At 51.6% G+C, this 19,311-nt stretch overlaps 2 protein-coding genes across 6 annotated transcripts in view; one reads left to right on the forward strand and one right to left on the reverse strand.

Annotated features, from left to right (window-relative positions):
* Window positions 1–19,311, forward strand: part of LOC126494358 (zinc finger protein 14-like) — a 239,788-nt gene that overhangs the window by 51,360 nt on the left and 169,117 nt on the right. The window lies entirely within an intron of this gene.
* Window positions 364–17,886, reverse strand: Atp13a1 (ATPase 13A1). Of its 2 annotated transcripts, XM_050131638.1 has the most exons (26): window positions 17,172–17,884; window positions 14,882–14,971; window positions 14,608–14,798; window positions 11,481–11,553; window positions 11,149–11,304; window positions 10,970–11,039; window positions 10,785–10,891; window positions 10,287–10,416; window positions 10,144–10,199; window positions 9,144–9,270; window positions 8,936–9,073; window positions 8,725–8,845; window positions 8,147–8,304; window positions 7,702–7,877; window positions 7,517–7,627; window positions 6,507–6,632; window positions 6,176–6,284; window positions 4,641–4,840; window positions 4,465–4,561; window positions 2,796–2,956; window positions 2,611–2,725; window positions 2,293–2,489; window positions 1,235–1,377; window positions 997–1,108; window positions 769–912; window positions 364–695 (listed from the first exon to the last, which is right to left on the reverse strand). In XM_050131638.1, exons 1-26 carry the CDS (start codon window positions 17,556–17,558, stop codon window positions 585–587), a joined length of 3,606 nt encoding a protein of 1,201 aa, XP_049987595.1. In that variant the 5' UTR covers window positions 17,559–17,884; the 3' UTR covers window positions 364–584. The 2 variants fall into 2 exon arrangements, with proteins under 2 accessions (XP_049987595.1, XP_049987596.1); XM_050131639.1 differs by lacking the exon at window positions 7,517–7,627 and having other exon boundaries at window positions 17,172–17,886.

Here is a 19,311-nt window from a genome sequence, read left to right on the forward strand (position 1 = left end):
TTTCCTTTGAAAGCAAGAAGACTATCCAGTGGGGGTTTAGGGCCCCAGCCAGTGGCAGTGGCATTTGTGATAGGAGATGGTGGCAAGGACCCTGAGTGGGATCTGCCACAGCACTGAGGAAGGCACACTGTTGCCTCTCCCAGGGCCTGACATGTTATAAAAGCCCCACAAATCCAGGATGGGCACTTCACTAGAAAACCTGAGGTCACCAGTTCCAGGCTTGGCCTACAACTTGCCGAATGCCAACAGAGGGTGTCACTCTCCTCCCTCGGCTTGTGCTGATGGCAGGCCCTTCCTTGGTGACCACCTGGCTCCTCAATTCCCAGAGGCCCCATGTGGCACAGACAATTGGAGGCGGCTTCACAAAATTGCAGACGCTGATTTATTTCCCAAAGGTGCTAGCCTGGGCTGCTTCCACTAGCCTGGCCAGTGGTTGCACACAAGGGTCCCAGCTCAGTCTTCCAAGGTCAAGGCGGGGCTGCCTCACTGTGGAGATGGGAGCAGTGTTCCCTCCTGGAGCAACGGGGGGCAGTGCTCCTGTCCAGCGGCAGCCAGGGTAGGCAGTGGATACCAGCACCATCATCTCAAGAAGGCACTTTCAGCTTCGGAGTCCCCAAAAAGAACTGTAGGACACGGTCAGCCAGGAGTGCCAGGCAGAAGTCCAGGGCCAGGACTTGGCCAATGATCAGCTTGAACTGTCAAGGAGGAGGCAGGTGAGCTGGGCCAGTGGCTGGGCTGAGCCAGTGGCCACTGCTCAGGTTCACTCACCTCCACAGGGATGTCCACGAGGCCAAACTGGCTGTTGAAGTCTGGTGAGGAGCCAAGGAGCAAGCCAATGATGGCCAGCAGTGACACTGCCAGGCTCCACACAAGGGGCTTGTTCTCAGGCAGGCTCTCCATGAACGGGGGGCCCTGTGATGAAAAAACAGCTGCCTAGGGAGGGCTGAGGAGGGAGGGGCAGGCCAGGTGGGAATGGGTAGGTATGTGGGGCCTCACCTTGTAGTTGATGGCAAAGGTAGCCATCTGCATGGCCATGGCCATGATGTACACAGTGCTGTTGACCAGGCTTGGCTCAAACTCCTTGTATAGGTCTACAAACTGTTCCTGCCTGCAGGGGCACGTGGGTGTCAGTATCCCTCTTCTGCTCAGGCCCCTCTGTGGCTTCCTGCTGCCCTGACACAGAGCCAGAGCCTGGTCAGCTGTCCCTCCCTCCTCTCCTCCTGGAACCACTTACTTCTCAGGGCTGCGTGCCTGGGCCTCACGGTACAGATAGACGAGGCTCAGAAAGTGGACAGAGAACTGCAGCATCACTGTGAGAATGGTGTATAGGTTGAAGATGTTGGGCAGGGGCCGCTCTCGGGATAGAGTCTTGAGAGGCTGTGGGGCAGGACTGACAGTCAGAGCCAGCTTACTCACTCAACAGGTAGTGAGATGACCTCCTGCCTCCTCAGGCATCTTGTTTCATCTTGATCTTGGGGCTGCCTATGCCCAAAATCATCTGTACTCCATGGTAGCAATGGAGGTCTGTTAGGAAACAGATTTACTCTCTACTCCCAAAATGGCAGGCAGAGCCTAGTGCCTATGGGTATGCCTAGTCCAGTCTGCTACCTTCCCACCCTATTAAGGAGGGAACTAAAATGTCTTCAGAAGACCCGGGGAACACGAGAGGATTTGCAAAGTGATTATGTGACCTATGCCTGGACTGAGGAAAGACAGTGGGGTCAGCATGACGGGAGTATAGCCTAGGGGATAATCCCAGGCCTTCCTCTTTTAGCTGCTGTTAGGTGAGTAGCTCTAAATATGGCCTGAAATGTCTGGAAGACTAAGCCATGACAGACCTTTTGTTTCAAGCTGCCCTGTGCAGCCTTTCTTCACCTTGACAGGAAGTTGACACATACACCCTCTGGCCACTGGGACCTCTATTTTGCCACATCAGTGACCAGCATAGACTCCTGGTTGTGGCAGCGCCCTTTCCTCAGGAGGCCGCTGTGGCTGTCCCTGAAGCCTGTGACACACTTTCCCCTCACAGCACTGTGAGTTCTCTGCTTGCTCCCATTTATCACTTCCTTTGCCCTGGGGACTGTGACCTGCCTGAACCCCAGGCTCACAGACAGCAATATACCCTATGTGATATCACTGGCAGCCAGCCAGGCCTGCCACTATGTGCATGTTCTATGCAGCCTAAGGGGCAATCCTGCCTCTGGGCTCTAGGTCTCTGCCTGTAACATGGGTTGAAAATTCCAAGAGCTCTTGAAATGCACTGTGGCCAGCCCTAGGCGGTCCAGGGCCCACCTTGGAGCGGGAGATGAAGAGGAAGCAGCCGGCCAGCAGCAGCCCCTGCAGAGTAGCCTGGAAGTCGCTGAACTTGACACCCTCTAGGTAGAGGACACTTTGGCTATATGCCAGGATGAGAGCATTGAGGGCCAGGATCTTGAACATCTGCAGCGTCGTCACCAATGTGCAACGGCCCTGCTTGATGACGTGGCAGACTGTGGGGAAGCAGGGCATGAGTGGGCAGGGTGCTGGGTTGGGTGTGGCTCTGGGCACGATTGGGCAGGGTGCTGGGTGAGCATGGCTCCAGCAGGGGCAGACTAGGTGCTCAGGACTCACTGCATTGGATGGAGGACAGCTTGGAGGTGAAGGGTGCTGCAATGCTGGCATCCCCCAGCTTCACAATGGGGGTGCTCTCATCCTCCAGGTCCCGCAGCACCTGGCTCAGGCGGTCCTGTGGGGTGAGCAGCAGGGGTCAGCCCTGGCTAGCAAGGGTGATGGGCACTTCCAACCTGAATACTCACCCTGTTGGAGGTTGGTGGCTCCTCAGGGGACAGGAGTGCCGACCTCTGTTTGGTTGACTTGGAAGAGACTCTGGGGCCACTGTTGCTCAGGACTGGGCTGTCCCTTGGCCGCCGTCGCCGTTCAACAACCCTTTCAGGGGCATTGGCCAGGAGTGCTACACCTGATAGGGTATCGGGAAGGAGTGATGGGAAAGGCAGGGACCAGGGTCCAGTTGCAGAGCTACTTCTCATCCCACCAGTTCCAAGCTTCTCCATTTCACGTGACTGCCCTATGGTACCCTCAGAGACTGGAGAATGGCTTGGCAGATAAAAGCACTTCCCACATGTGCCTGGCATTCGTGTGAATGTGAAGAGAACCAACTCCACAAGGCTGTCTTCTGACTTTTATAGCTACATGGTAGCAGGCATGTGCCTCCACCAGCATGAACACACCACACAATATTAATCAACATATTTTAAAACAGGTTATGAAAAGAGAAAGCAAGAGTGGGGATGTGGCTCAGTGGTTGAATACCTGCCTACCCATGCTCAAGTGCCCAAGTTCAGTTTAGAACTTTTTTTTTTTTCTTGACAGGGTCTCTCTGTGTAGTCCCGGCTGTCCTGGAACTCATTTTTAGAACAGGCTGGTCTTGAACTCAGAAATTCACCTACCTCTGCCTTCTGAATGCTAGGATTAAATGTGTGAGCCACTACTGCCCAGCCAGAACCATTTTTTTTTTTTTTTTTAAGACAGGGTTTCTCTGTAGCTTTGGACTCTGTCCTGGAACTAGCTCTTGTAGACCAGGTTGGCCTTGAACTCACAGAGATCCGCCTGTCTTAGTGCTGGGATTAAAGGCATGCACCACCACTGCCCGGCCCAGAACCAAATATTTTAAAAAGCATTACTTTCAGTTTGTAAAGAGAGAATGTGAATATTTGTTATTTGAAACAACAACAAAAAAGGTAGAAGCCACAAGAAATCAAATGGAGAACACACCAATTCAGATGTGTCAGAACCACATTGTTGGTGCAGGCCTAGTCCTCTGGAGGCTGAAATAGCCATGTAACACAGCAAGATCTAGGCTCAAATGAGCATACAAATCCTATCAGAACCTAAAATGAGCAACTGAAAACTGATGGTCTCCAAAGAAACTTATCACTTGAGAGAAAAGTCTTTGAGGGTAAGAACTCAGACAACACAGGCCAGATGAAAAAGAAGAAAGACCAAAGCTCAACCTTGGCAGTCCAGGGTTGTCACACTTGTCTTGTCAATGGCCTGTGGCAATCATGCCTGGTTGTGGGATTCACACAATGCCCCCAACTACCTCTTTGCTTCTACCCTCTGTTCCTTGTGCATGTACCCTTCCCTGACCTTACAGCCCCATCAAGATTTCTTTTTAAAAGACAGGGTTCCATGTAACCAGGCTAGCCTTGAACTTGAACCCCCGATTCGCTTGAGTTCTGCCTGGATGAGCAGCACTGCCCAGGGAAGTTATTAATTAAAATTACTTCTTTTTTCAGTGTTTGGGATAAAGTCCAGGATTTTGTACATTATATAAAGACCACCACAGAGCCACACCCAGCTCCTATCTTAAGAGTCAAATACCCCTGACTGTCTATGAGCAACAGGGCCAGGTGAGATGTCCCTACTCTAGTGATGGAGACACAGCTCCCAGCTATTGGAGCTCACCCACATCAGCATGCTTCAGTGCGCCCACGTCATTGGTGCCATCTCCACACATGAGGGTCACATAGCCCAGCTCTTTCAGGCTGGTGATGACAAATTCCTGCATGGTAGACATGAAATAATGGGGCTGCAGCCATCCCCAAAGTCCCCAGTGCCCAACTCCAGGGTCCAACACATACCTTCTGCTTGGGAGCTACACGGGCAAACACCTGCACATGAGGGATGAGGTGGCGTAGCTGCTGAGGGTCCACAGCCTGCAGGTGAGCCAAGCCATCGCCTGTGAGGCATAGTGCGTGCTCCATGGCCAGTGCCTTGGGGGAACCCAGGGTCAGAGGCAACACGATGCTGCTATCAATGGAGCGCCACTCACACGGCCGGCCTGTGGGTCACATCTACGGTAAGGGTTGGTACTCCAGGGCCAAGACCACAGCCTCACCCAGAACCTAATCCTGGTCTGGGCATTTCACAAAGAACACACAGAGGACCCTCAGGAGGACTGAGGAATCTAAGCATGATGGGGCTAGATGCAAACACAGGAGGTCTGGTCTCAGAAGTCAAGCCACCTTCTCCCTCAGGAAGTTACATGACACTGATCCCTCATCTAACAAATCTCTCCACTGCCAATCTGAACTCTAACCCTCTTGTACCTAGGATCCCTCCCACGCTAAGCCCCACAGGACCCACTTTTACTTCTGCAGCTCAGATCTAGGAGTAGGCTGGGGGAGGGTGGCTCATCAGTACACCCAGCTCTGACTTCGCACCCTAGACTGTGTGAGAGGGAGGTTTAGTCAACCTGCTTGACCTGCAGGTAAAGTAACAGCTATGATCATCGCTTTAGGATCACTTGCCCACAACCCTCAGGTCCAAGAACATAGCATACAGGGCTGGAATGGAAGGAGAGCTGGGGCCAACAGATGAGAGTGATGACTAAGCTCTTTGAAAAGCAGTGGGAAGGTTCTGGAAGCCTTCCTAGCTGGGTATATCTACCACCTTCTATTCTGCTATCCTGCATTGAACTACCCGCTGCTCCTCATATAGGTCCTGCACTAAGTGACATTAAGTAACCCAAGCAAGAAGTGAGTTTACTTGCTTACTCAGGAAGGGTTCTAAAGCCTGGTCTCAGAAGATATGTACGAAAAAACTGGCCTGAAAGCTACCATGTAGCCCAGGCTCTCCTGGAACTAACAGCGATCTTCCTGCCTCAAGTGCAGGGCTGACAGGAGCGCACCCTCCACACATAACTAAGTGAACTTACTTTTGAGGCCCAGCCTCCTTGCTAACAAGCAAGATGCCAAGAGCCAGCTTAGCAGTTTATCTCCTCCCTTCAGTGTGCACAGAAGCTGCTCACAGTGCAGGGCAGGGCAGACAGATGTGCTAAGAACACGCCATGACTTTTATCCAGGATCTACCACCCTCAATGTTGGCCAACAGGTGCCCTCATCAGGTATTGGGGACCTGCCAGCTCAAGGTGGGCAAGGATGAGGAATGAGTGCCTCTGTCTGGTAGTGTATGAGGCCTGTTGTAAACAAACAAGGCAGGCTCAGGAACCAATGAATGCCCTTATACCACACACCCATATGCCGCAGTACCTATCTCTCTTGGCCTTCATATCCAAAGGCCTTAATGTCTGAGGCCTCCTCATAGTGGAGAGGACATCAATTGGAATCAGCAGTAAATAGCGGTAAAGCGCTGGTCCTAGACTACCCAGCCTCACCTTTCTCCGAGGGAGGATGCAGGATGAGCGTGTGGGCCTTATCAATGAAGTGCAGCTCCTGAGCCACGTGGCAGGCAGTGAGTGGGTTGTCCCCTGTGATCATGACCACCTAGGGGATAGCGAATAGGGGACAGGGCTTAGCAGGGAAGACTTGCTGGGCGGAATTCTTACCTCGGCTTTACAGCTCCTCCTAAAAGTATGAGAGAAAAGGCCACAACCTTTCTGGGACAGCACAGCCTACAACCCAGGATGTGCTACCCAAATGGCAGGGGTGTAGCAGTTCATTGGACACAGGCCCCACCCCTGCTCCAACTTCTCACTTTGCTCATACCCGGTGGGATGCGTTCTGGATCTCTCGGATCACAGCCTTTGAGTCAGCCTTGAGTGGACAGGAGACCACAATGAAGCCCACGAACTTGAGGCTGCACTCCAGTGCCTCCCGCTTGACCTCCCGGGCCTGTGAACAAACGCAGGATACGTTCACCATCTATTCTTCCCACTAGCCTCTTCAAATCTCCCAGAGTGAGGAACCCAGTCAGGAAAGCAGGTAACGACAAGTGCCTCAGCAACTAGAGCTAATGTGTGTGTGTGATAGTGCCAGGAGAGGAGAGGCCCAGTCCCCTAAGAAGAGAAATGTCTAAGTCAGGAGGGGAGAGGCGAGGAAGGTGTCAAGTGGGGTTCAGCTAATGATGATGGGGTCTAGACCCAACTGTGTCTATAACTCATGATTGTGGACTGCAAGACATCATAGAGCACTCTGTGGCTCAGTTCAAAAGTGGGACTGCATAAGGCGACCACCATTATGAAAGCCAAAAAGTAGCAGGGAAGGCGGGTGATAAAAATCCCAGAATACACAGTAAAATAGGAGTGAAGGCATGGGGCAGAGGGTCAGGGTAGACAGGACCAGGGGGCCAGGCTTGGGAGAAAGAGGGCTCTCCAGACCCAGAAGCAAGACAAACACAATGCAGGAGGACAGAGGCTTGAGTCCTGGTTTGAGTGGGTCTCCATAGTCAGGGCTGTGGGCTGACATTATGTTCTAGAGGGATGTCTGACTGGAGGCAGTAAGCAGACTAGATCAGGACCAAGAAGTAGGTCAAAGGGCTGTTAGAGGTGGCAAAGAGGGGCAGAGACAGATGGAGGGAAGATAAGGGAGGGGTACAGACCCACTAAGGCCTTCTGACCACCAGGTGGTTGGGACAAGAATGGTGGAATCTGAGATGCCTTCTGGCCTTCCCCAAGAAGGTGCCTAGCACATCCCAGAGCAGAGAAGGCAACATGAAATTGCACCCACTCCCATTGATGTGGCAGGGTGTAGGGGCTGTGAGTGTGGCCGACCCTCACCTGCTGGTGGGTGAGATGCCCTAGCTCCTTGTACCCCAGAGCCAGGACACGGGCTCCTTCCCGAGAGATCTCAGTGTGGATGTGGTGGTAGTCAGCTGGGCACTGGGAAAACTGCACAGAACGCAGGGGACATGTCACTGCCTGTTCCCTGCCTATCCCTTCCCCCAGGGTTGGGGCCGGCTCACCATGGAATGCAGGGTTTCAGGGGCCCCCTTCACAGCCGCGATGTAGCAGAGGTCAGTGGAGCCGAGCTTCTCGTAGGAGGCGAGCACGGACATTCGCTTTAGGGCACTGGCAAAATGAAAGCGCTGGTGAATTTTCAGCCCCTGAGCTTTAATACTTCGGGGGAAAACTTTCTCATCTGGAAACAAATAAGTACGGGTCCTGAGGGGCTTTGCTCCAGAGAGGTAGCCAAGCCCCCCACACTCTGCTCCAACTTTCCCACCCCAGCATTCCCAGAACCCTGCTGGTCACAGCAGGCACATCAGCCATGGAAGACAGGACACTGACCCATAAAGATACCAATGCGAGGCCAGCCTGGCACTAGCCTGGAAGAATGTCACCATCATGGGCTAGCCTGCCCAGGACAAAGAGGCCACCCATGCTAGGCCTTGGATGCTAGCCCCTCACCTTTGGTCAGCGTCCAGTCCACAGCTGTCAGCATGGCCTTCTCCAGGGGGTCACCCACTAGGGTGCCATCATCCAGCTGCATGAGCGAGTGGCAGGAGGCCAGGGCACGGTGTGTTTCTATGGGAATGCTTGACACTGGGGTCACCTCTTTCCCATCTCTGCAATGGAACAGTTGGTCACATGTGGAGAGAGGAGGGTGGGTGAGTTGCACCTCTGCCAGGGAAATCTCTAGTGAGTGTCCCCAGGGACTGAGTTGTCAGTACTCAGTGTGATGGTCACTAAAGATACCCTGGTGAGGAAGTGGTCCATCTGAGACTACCAGCCTCAAGGATGATTCCTGAGGTCCCAACAAATGAGGCACCAGGTCTATGCTGGCTCTTCTTAGCCCGAATCAAATTCCCTACCTCTGACACCACTAATACTGATATCCACATAGGACCTCTGTAATAGAACCTCAGAACCAGGACTTCAGTGGAGGCTCAGGTCAAGTTTAGCTCTGTTTGCTGGAGGTGGGGTGGGTTGGAGTGGGGTGGGGTGGGGTGGGGTGGGATAGGGTGGGGGAGTCCCTTTATGCTCACCTCAGCCCTGCCACACCACGCACCACCAGGCTGTCACTGGTCAAGGTACCTGTCTTGTCAAAGCAGCACACTTCGACCTTGCCAGCAAAGGGGATCCGGAAAGGCTCAGTGCAGTACATGTCTAGGGGTGGGGGATGGGACCTGGAGTCAGGGGGTCCCTCCAGGCTCCTGCCTGTTCTGTACCACACCCCACCAAACACACAGTACTCACAGAGCTTGGCCAGAGCAATGAGGGAGGTGTTGACAGCCAGGGACAGCTCAATGGGCAGTTCAGGGGGTACAACCGAGGTGAGGATCAGGGTACACTCAAGAAAGAGTTTGTAGCGGTTCCGGCTGGGGTCCTTGGTTCCTGTGGAAACAGGGCCTGGTAGCCTGGGGCAGGGATGGGGGTGTGGAGCAGGGGTTGTCAGTGTCCTTACCTTCAATCCACACATACGCAGCTGCAGCAATGGCAAACACCAGGAGGAAGAGGATGAAGATGAAGGTCTCCAGATTGTTCGCAGTCACCCTCTTTACCCCAAAGAGAATTGTACGCAGCAGCTTGCCCTGCAGGGATGGGGATGAGGGGGGACAGTCTTTCCTGGGAGGTTTACGGGGGACAGTGGCCTCCCCTCCCTGAGAGCACTGAGGCTGGCTTCCCTTTCTAGGAAACAGCGATGCTCACGTCAGACCATGAAGCAGGCAGACTAGAGCCCCAGTTAGATTTCCAACGAGAGTTAAAGATGCCAGCCACAGGGCCATGGGCTGTGTGAGTCTGCGTGTGTGTGGAGTGCAAAGGAAGAAGCTAGGCTTTCATCGCCCCTCCAGGCAGAATCGTGAAGGATTTACCAGAGCATCTCACTTAACACCCCTCTCCTAGGATGGTCACAGACAGGCTACCTTGTATAATAATATTTTATTTATATCTTAATAAATAAGACTTGCCTGAAGATCAGAAGGTAAAACTAAGCCACTAAAGGACACACCTTAAATCCCAGGATTTGAGAGACAGGTGCAGATGGATCCCTGTGAGTTCAAGGCCACCCTGGGCTATGTGAGATCAATGCAGAAACAGATCTAGGCGGTGGTGGCTCAGGCCTTTAATCCCAGCACCCCTCTAGTCCCAGCACTAAAGGGGAACACAAGACTGGAGGAGTCAGAGGTCTGGGCTCAGTTTGCAGTCGCCCAGCCTTGGCGGAGGTATGACTTCTCTACTGGCTTGGCTGGTTTGCTTTTCTGATCTTCAGCTTGAACCCCAATATCTGTCTCTGGGTGTTTATTATTCGTGATACATCTTTGGGCACACCCACTGTTATGTTTGGCCAGGGAAAGCAAGGCCAGCACTAGGATGGTAAGGTCTGCATTAGCCTTAAAGAGTGAATGTTCTGGAAGGATCCATCATACACTTTGGGCCCTCCTAGATGTGATCAAAGACCATACCTGGGAAGTGTTGAATCCAGTCCTCAGGACATAGGCCACACATCCATTGTCAACCGCTGAGGAGACAAGCAGAGGCATGTGTCATTAACATCCTTCATGCTACAATAGGTGCAGGAACTCCAGGACACCCTCGAGGCACCTACACTTCAGGCCAGAGGTTGCCTTCTGTGGGGGGATGTGCTGTACCACCTTGGTGCCCCCAAAGATGACATGTAGCCGGGAATCAGCCTGCAGGTCTAGGACATGGTCTGGGCTCAGGTCTTCAATCGGCTCCTGAGAAAGGAAACATCAGAACTGGATGACAGCCTTCTGGTCTGAGACATTAGTAGGCTATATCTCTGTATGCATCCGGCCCCCAGGGACCTGCCTGTCTCCCATGAGGACACTCCTACCTAGATCAGCAAATCCTTGCCATCCGGGCTCCTTGGCTGGTACTTTCTCACTACAGGACTTGTAGAGTTAGTGCCCTGTGATCTGCATTAGACCACCTCACAGATACAGAGAATCTTCCTGGATTCTCTATGCCCATCCTGACTGGATATTCTGGTTCTCTCCACCTGGCTCACCCAAATCTATGGAAATGAACCCAGCCCACCTGCCTCTCCGGCCCTGGTTAGGGAACTATGGATCCCACCCATCACCTTCATTTGTGGCACCGATTCCCCTGTGAGCATTGCCTCGTCCACGATGCAGCGGCCCCGCAGCAGCAGCACATCACATGGTACCAGGTTCTCCTGGGGGGATCGGCCTGCAACGTGCGGGCAGGAGGGTCAGCCACAGTCTAAGACTATGGTTTCTGTCTGGAGGGAGAGAAATCCTGCCTCACCAATGGACACGATGTCCCCAGGAACAATCTCATCACTGGCGACAGGCCTCCACTTTCGGCTGCGGTAGACCTGGAAGTATGAATAGGGGAAGTGTGTCAACAGACTATGAATGGTGCTCACCCAGGGCTGAGCAGGGCTACCATCCACCTGTCCCTCCCACCTGTTCCATCAGTCACACCTGTATCATGTGGGGCTTGTTGCCCATCTTGCGGATCTCTGCCATGTTCCTCATCTGCTGCTGCACTAGGGAAGCCTCAAAAGCCACCAGCATGGACAGAGTGAAGACACTGTAGTACCAGTACTCATCCAGGCACCAGAGCCCCACACAGAACACCTGGGAGGCAGCAGCCTGTCAGCCTTGCCCACCTATCCTGTACCCAGAAATCCTGGCAAACACCAATAATCCTTGAGGGCAGGGAGAGACTCTGGGGTTCGCAAGGGCAGCCAGGCTCACTCTGGCTGAAACAGCCCCAAAGAAGGAATTGGTGCAAGGGACAGAGTTGTTGTTACCTGAAACACGAAGAAAGGGGCTGTGGCTCTCTCCTTGAAAAGCTCAGAGAAGTCAGGTACCACCATCTCGGCCCTACAAGAGACCATACTTGTCAAATTCCTGGATGAGGCTGAAGCAGGGGAGACCCTGGCCCTGCCACCTCTAACTGGGAACCTCTGCAGGTTTCCAAAGATATAGGCTACCCAAGGCAGAGGCTGTGCTCACACACTCCTTGCTTACTCACCAGCCAGGCGCAGACCGGCTGACAATGTGCTGTCCTTACCCACTGAGCCCCTTGCTCTGCTGAACCCTGTGACAGGTTCTTCCCAATACTATCCACCCCAGAGCAAGGTAGGAATATCTGGTCAGTGACACAGGCAGCAGGGCAGGGGAACCCTGGTGACAGAGCCTCATCTCCACTGAAACTGCATGTTCTTTTTCTGAGATGGGTTCTCATGTATCCTAGGCTGCCGTCAAGCTCCTTACAGGGCCAAGGAGGCAGTCTGAACTGACATCCCTGCCCCCATATTCTGAGTGCTAGAATGACAAGAGTGTGCCACCACCATTAGTCTATGTGCTGGTAGGGACGGAACTCTGGAGTCTCTACCCCTGGAACTGGGATTCTCCACCCCCATCTGTTTCTTCTTTTTTTGGAAATAGGTTCCCACTATGGCCTGGAACTCATAGAAATCCAATGGTTTCTGCCTTCTAAGTATTGGGATTAAAGATGTATACCACAATGCATGGTCTTTTAAAAAAATTTTATGCTTCTCTTTTGTATAAAGAGGGAGGGGTGGCATGCACGTGATACAGTGTGTGTATGGCATCAGAGGACAACTTACAGAAGTTAATTCTCTCCTTACACCGTGTGGGTCCTGGGATCAGACTCAGGTTGTCAGGCTTGGTACCATCTTACTGGCCTTGAGATTTTGTAATATTTTCCTGAATAAGCCCTAGGGTTCAAACTGCTTGTTCCTGTGGTGTCCTATAGCAACATGTGGTCACCCAATCTGACTTGGGTTTCCTTTGCTCAGCTCTCAAAATGCAAGGGTACTCAGATTTCCCCAGACATGGTGGGATTTGAGAAGTACAAACTGCAGAACAATCCCACAGATTCAAAACAAAAACACCCAGAGTGACATCATAAAAATATGTCCCAGGCCATTAACGTGGACAACACTAGGGTCGCACAGACCACCAAATGATTCTTCTAACTTGGTACTGGATATGGTAATACTGGTAATATTTACATTTCCTAAAAAGCAACTGAGGGGCTGGAGATATGGCTCAGCGGTTAAGAGCACTGATTGCTCTTAACCCGGGTTCAATTCCCAGCACCCACATGGCAGCTCACAACTGTCTGAAAACGCAGTTCCACGAGATCTGACACCTTCACACCAACGTACATAAAATAAAGTTAAATAAATCATTAAAAAATAAAATAAAATAAAAAGCAACTGAGCTGTGAAAGAACCTCATGGACAGCTAAGGGTGTGGTAGCTAGAGTGGACAGCTAGAGTGGACACCTACAGTGGACAGCTAGAGGAGAGATAGGTAGGGTGGAGAGCTAGGATGGACAGCTAGGGGAGAGACAGCTAGAGTGGACAGCTAGGGTGGACAGCTAGAGTGGATAGCTAGGGTGGACAGCTAGGGTGGACAGCTGGGGTGGACAGCTGGGGTGGACAGCTAGAGTGGACAGCTAGGGTGGACAGCTAGGGTGGACAGCTGGGGTGGACAGCTAGAGTGGACAGCTAGAATGGACAGCTAGAGTGGACAGCTGGGGTGGACAGCTAGGGGAATGACAGCTCAATGGACAGCTCCTGTCTAGCACATGCTAGGCACCAGGTTCCATGAACAGCACCACAGGAGGAAAATCCTAAGATCTCTACAGGTTTCCTGTTAAGCACTTTGTCAGGGTGGACACCATGGGGGCTGTGATGCAAAATGATGGCATTTGGTACCCAGCTTTGCACTGTCCTCCCCTAGATGCTCATCAGCACCTTAAATTTTAGTAAAAGATTAAAGAAGAAAGTCTGCAGGGAGTATCTATCATCCTACACAGTATCAAGGGGGTTTTCTTTTCTTTTTTTTTTTCAAGACAGGGTTTCTCTGTGGCTTTGGAGCCTGTCCTGGAACTAGCTCTGTAGACCAGGCTGGTCTCGAACTCACAGAGATCTGCCTGCCTCTGCCTCTGCCTCCAGAGTGCTGGGATTAAAGGCGTGCACCACCATCGCCCGGCTCAAGGGGGTTTTCTTTTTGCAGGGTTGGAGGTGGAATCCAGTCTAGCTCATTAGGCAAGCACTCAACCACTGAGCTGTACTCCAACCCCACCGGAGGTGTGTCATCACCAGTTCTAATGTGTGGAGATGCATATGAGCATAAATAGTTGAACAGAAATTGCAAGGTAGAATCTAATTTCATGCTGGGCAGTGGTGCATACACCTTGAATTCCAGTACACGGGAGGCAGAGGCAGGTGGATCTCTGGGAGGCCTAGGCCAGCCTGGTCTACAGACTGAGTTTCAGGATAGCCAGGGCTACAAGGAGAAAGCCTGATAAGGGAAAAATAAATAAATTCTAATTCCATGTTTGTCAGGGAGGGCAGGCCAAGGACACAACTTATTTGATAAAGCGCTTGCCTTATAAACATGAGGACCTAAGTTCAAGTTCCAGACTCTGTGTAAAAAACCAAGTGTAGCAGCATGATCTTATAATCACAGCACTAGGGAGGCAGAGACAGGAGAACTGCTGATGTTGCTATTTAGTGAGCTCCAATTCAGAGAGACAAGGTGGACGGTTCCTGGGATAACTAAAGCTGGCCTCCATCCTCACATACTTGCATGTACATGCACACCCACCCACTACCACACACACCAAGAGGGGGATAACAAGAGTCACAAAACAGACACTCAGAAATGGTTAGAATGGTCACTCAAGACAGGACAACCCTCTAACCAAGGTCTCACAACCACAAAGCAGAGGCTCCTGGTCCTCTAAGGCCCTAATGGCAGACAAGTTTGGAGGAAACTAGAGCAGAGCGGGTCACCTAGCAGTTTTGATTTAAAAGCAGAGCCTCTGCCTTACTGCCAGGGCTCCTGAAGCAGGAGCAGAGCAGGGCACAGGGGTCCATGGGGAAGTTGCAGACTCACTTGTTGCTCCCAAACTTCTTCTCCGCAGCTCGGATCTCCGAGTCTTCCTGGAAGCCTCTGTTGCTCTGATAGTAGGAGAAGGTGTTCCCCACTGGGAAGGCCACTGGGAGAAACTGCTTTTTCTCCAGGCCATCATAGGAATATTTGATCTTCTGGAATTCAAATGACAGCACCTCCAGCCCATCTTCGTCCTGGAGGTGGGGTGTGGACATCAGTGCTTAGGAACACTACACAAATGCCTATTCCAGTTACTCTGCAGGGCATCCCTACCTACCTTGTCACGGTGCAGAGCCACCAGCTCAGTGGAGCCATTGTTGGGGGTTGGCACCACCTTCACAAAGGTTGCTCTGCTGGGGTCATACTCCTGTCAAAAGCCAAAGATTGTTACTGATCCCTTCTTAACCCAAAGTGCATGCCCTCACAGGGCAGAGGAGTGTGGGACAGTGGCTCCACAGAATGTTATGACTCTGTACCTAGGCTCTAGTGCTGCCTTGGCCATACCCTACTTGATCACTGGTCCTATATTAGAAAGCTGAGGTCACAAGCATACTCATCACCTAGGGCTCTGAGCATGAACTCAGAGCCATATGGAACACTTAGTTTGCTCTTCACTCACATGACTCAAGACTTGCCACAGCACACTTGCCACCACACTGGTTCTCTCTGGCTGGCTTACTGCTCCCTAGTACTCTGCACAGTCAGGCTAAGAATCTTGGTATCCAAGCATATCCCTCCTATAGCCTGTGGGCACATGCAGCCAAAGACAGCTATGAATGTGAAATAAAACCATAAGTATACCTAAAACAACACGAGATTTTTTTTTTTTTTTTTTTTGTTAACTTAACTGTGAGTTTCCCTAGAGGGAATTATGTGCAGGATGCCGAGAGGTTGGGCATGCCTCCTTCCTCCACACCACTTTCCTTGCGGGAAGCACACACACACTGAGACAGCTAGCTCCCTTTGCTTAAATGTCACCTACTCTGGAGCCCTCCCCAGGTGGCCCCATCTAAAGTTCCCTGGGATTCGACTTCGTGTTATCTGTCTTCGGCAGTAACAAATGAGTCCACCTTCTTCTCCAATGTTTTTCTCCCTCTACTTTCCCGACACAAGAAACACTCTGCCATAAGCTGTACTGCTACACCTAGAAATGACTGGGGACTGGGGGGCACCCAGTGGTGACCCTGAAGAAATGCTACTCCCAAGGGCCTGAATGGCCCTGGAACCACAGAGAAAACAGAAACAAAGACAAAATGATGAGCTAAAATGACACCAAAGAAGAACAAGGTGCTATGTAGGGAGCTGGCACTGAGGCAGATAGGCACTTACAGGTTATCTCAGCCTCCCTCAGTCACCTTACAGAGTGAAACTGAAACCTAAGGAGAAGCAAACCCTTATCTCCCTCCTCACCCCAAGGCTGCTTAGCTGCTCCCACTCACTTCTCCATCCTAGGAGAGGAAGTTCTCCTCTACAAATGTTTAGCTACCGAAAGGTAATTAGATTGCTAGGGATTGAGGGTTCCATACCTACCGCCCCCACACACAACTCGACTACTAACCCTCAGTGCCAAACCCTCTGCAGGACAAATGTAAATAAGGAGACAACGGGATGCACTCTCTTGGGACTGAGAGTCAGAAAGGGTTTGTACAGGATATTCTGGTTTTCCCTGCAGTCCTTGACACTTCCTCCTTTCCTGAGGATCAACTCAGAGCTGGTATTAGAAAAAAAAGAAGCTGGCTTGAGCAGATATCCTTGCCCCAGGCTTCAAATTTAGTGGGATCTGTAGTGTGGTCACTGGTGTTACCTGCCAACCCAGAGCACCTTGGGGTCACTGCAGCGCTGCATTTAGAATTCTGAGCTTGGGGCACTGCACAGCCTTGCTGCAAACTCTGACTAGCCTGTAACTTATTAACCGCCCTTACGCTATAGACAGACACCATTGAGAGACTAAACTGTTCATTTAAAAGTCGCTTCTGCTCCTCTTAGGCACCAGGATGAACTACATGCTCCTTTGGGTCTAGCAAGGAACAGAGGCTGAATACAAACAGATTAGGGGAATCACCCTACAGGTCTAGCCTCATACTTCAGAAAAACAAAGTAGGAGCCAGAAATGGTGGCACAGGCTTTTAATGCCAGCATGCTGGAAACTGAGGTAGGCAGATATCTTTGAGTACCAGATGAGCCAGGGCAGCATAGTGAGACCCTGTCCTATACAAACAGAGAAAGAAAAGAAAAACCAAGGTAGGAGACTATGGAGAAGGAAAGTAGAACAACATGCCATATGGAAGTTAAGATAAAAATTCACAAACAGTAACATATGGGTTCTACGCTAAGTCTGTTAGATGTGTTTCTTGTGAATCACCATGACCACACAAACAGTCGCATGGCCAGTACGGCGGGGTCAGAATTAGGCCTAAGACGCGGGGCAGAGGGCGCCTCCGGAGACTCGGGCCTTGCAATTGGAAAGCTGCAGCCGTGACTGGGGATACGCAAGCCCGCTGCAGCCCGGAACCCCTGCTAGGCCCCACTGTGCCTGGTCCTGGTCGGGGTCGTGCGCGCGCACTTACCGGGGTGCAGGTGAGCGCGCAGTGTGCGTGCACAGACCAATGCCCTGACAGGACAGTGAGTGCGTGCGCGAGGCAGATGGTGGCGAGCGCTAGCAGAGCGGCCTCGGGGATCTGGGTCCAGCTGCTGCCCCAGTCCCAGCAACCGCTGACGGCGGCGCCCAGCCAGGCTGGGTACAGCAGCCCGGCGAACGGCAGCACGGTGAAGCGCCGCAGAAGAGCCAGCCGCCGGTATGGCCACACGGCGGCCACCAGCTCGTCGCCACTCGCTATGAGCGCTGGCCCTGCGGCCAGCACCGGCCGCCCTCGCGGCCCAGGATGCGGAGGACCGTTGCCCCGGGCCCAGCCAGGCCGGGCCCCGCAAGGAACCGCGTTACCCACCGCCGCCATCTTTCCCAACGCTGTGCTGGCTTCCGGCAGAAGCACCGGCTCACTTCCGGTAATTACTTCCGGTGAGGCCTGAGCGCCACCATGAATGGCTTTAGGAATAGGAAGCGCCCATGGAAAGCGCTAGACGGGCCAGGAAGTGTCTGCTCAGGACGCTGCCATGACAGACTGTGGCTGGAAGGAGAGTAAGGGCGTTGCCATGACAAAGACGGAACCAAAGATCCAAATCAGCTTGTCAAGGGCTGCCACGCCAGACGAACACCGGAAAGGACTAGGCAGGCAGGGAAGGCTTGACGGCACCGAGACAACCTGAAACGGAAGAGCCGGACTCTTCTCACCATCTGTTCGGGGCCGTGTCGATCACGTGGCGCGGAGAAAATCCAATCCAAAGATAAGGGCTTTTGGGGGCGGGGCTTTTGAAAGGTAGAGGTATGAGCGGCTTCTCTATGCAAGCCATACTGTAATAATTACACAAAATGCCATGTTAACATAAATGGAAATTTTGATATTTGTATGAAATGCATACAAATGCATATTCTGTACAAATGCTATTATTTGAACACAACCATAATAAGATTTTTGAAGATTTAGAAAAAAATTTAAGTATGTATCTGTCCGTGTGCATGTAAACCACCTGTGTACAGCTCTCACAGGAGCCCCAACAGGGTGTCTAAACCCTGGAATTGGCATTACAGTTAGTTGTTACTTGCCACACTTGGGTATTGGAAATTGAACTTCTGAAAGAGCAACAAGCATTCTTTTTGTTTGTTTCTTTGTCTTTCGAGACAGGGTTTTTCTGTAGCTTTGCAGTCTGTTCTAGAATGCTCTCTGTAGACCGGGCTAGCTTTGAATTCACAGAGATCCACCTGTTTCTACCCCCTGAATGCACCACCTGGCAACAGCAAGCATTCTTAACCACTGAGCCCTTCCCTAGCATCCATAATAGGATTTTCAAATATTGTTAATTATGTAATAATTAGTATGTGTGAGAAAATATTTGAAAATATATTGTATCTTATTTGTGTGTCACACATGTGGAAGTCAAAGAATAGCTCACTGAAATTGGCTCTCCTTCCACTGACTAGATGGGTCATCAAGACTGATGGTAAGTGCCTTTACACCCTGAATCATGTCACTGGTTATAGCATTTTATTTGAACTTTCAGTCATTGTTTGTGTTTTGTTTTTGAAACAAGGTCTCATGGAGCCCAAACTTGCCTCAAACTTACTTTGTAGTGGAAACTAGCCTTGAAATCTTAGTCCTCTTGCCTCGACTTTCCTATGCTGAGATTACAGCTGTGGGCCGCTATATAAAGAGTTCTGTGACCTTTTTCAGTTCTTTCTTGCATAATTAAATTTTGTATATTATATTTTTGTATATTTTTTTTGCTATTGACTAATTTTTTTCCATTCAAAAATTTCCACATCCTCCCCTCCTCCCATTCCCCTCCCGTTTCCCCACTCACCTTCCTCCCTCCCCCTATAGTCTTAAGAGAGGGCAGGGTACCCTGTCCTGTGGGAAGTCCAAGGCCTTCCCCCCTCCATCCAGGCCTAGGAAGGTATGCATCCAAATAGAATAGGACCCCAAAAAGCCAGTACATGCAGTAGAAACGAGTCCCAGTTCCTTTATCAATGGCTTCTCAGTCAGCCCCCATTGTCAGCCACATTCAGAGAGTCCGGTTTGATCCCATGCTCGTTCAGTCCCAGTCCAGTTGGATTTGGTGAGCTCCCATTAGATCAGGCACACTGTCTCAGTG

This window comes from Alexandromys fortis, unplaced genomic scaffold, assembly GCF_014885135.2.
Source record: "Alexandromys fortis isolate MF-2015 unplaced genomic scaffold, M_Fortis_MF-2015_v1.1 scaffold_376, whole genome shotgun sequence".
Taxonomy (NCBI): domain Eukaryota; kingdom Metazoa; phylum Chordata; class Mammalia; order Rodentia; family Cricetidae; genus Alexandromys; species Alexandromys fortis.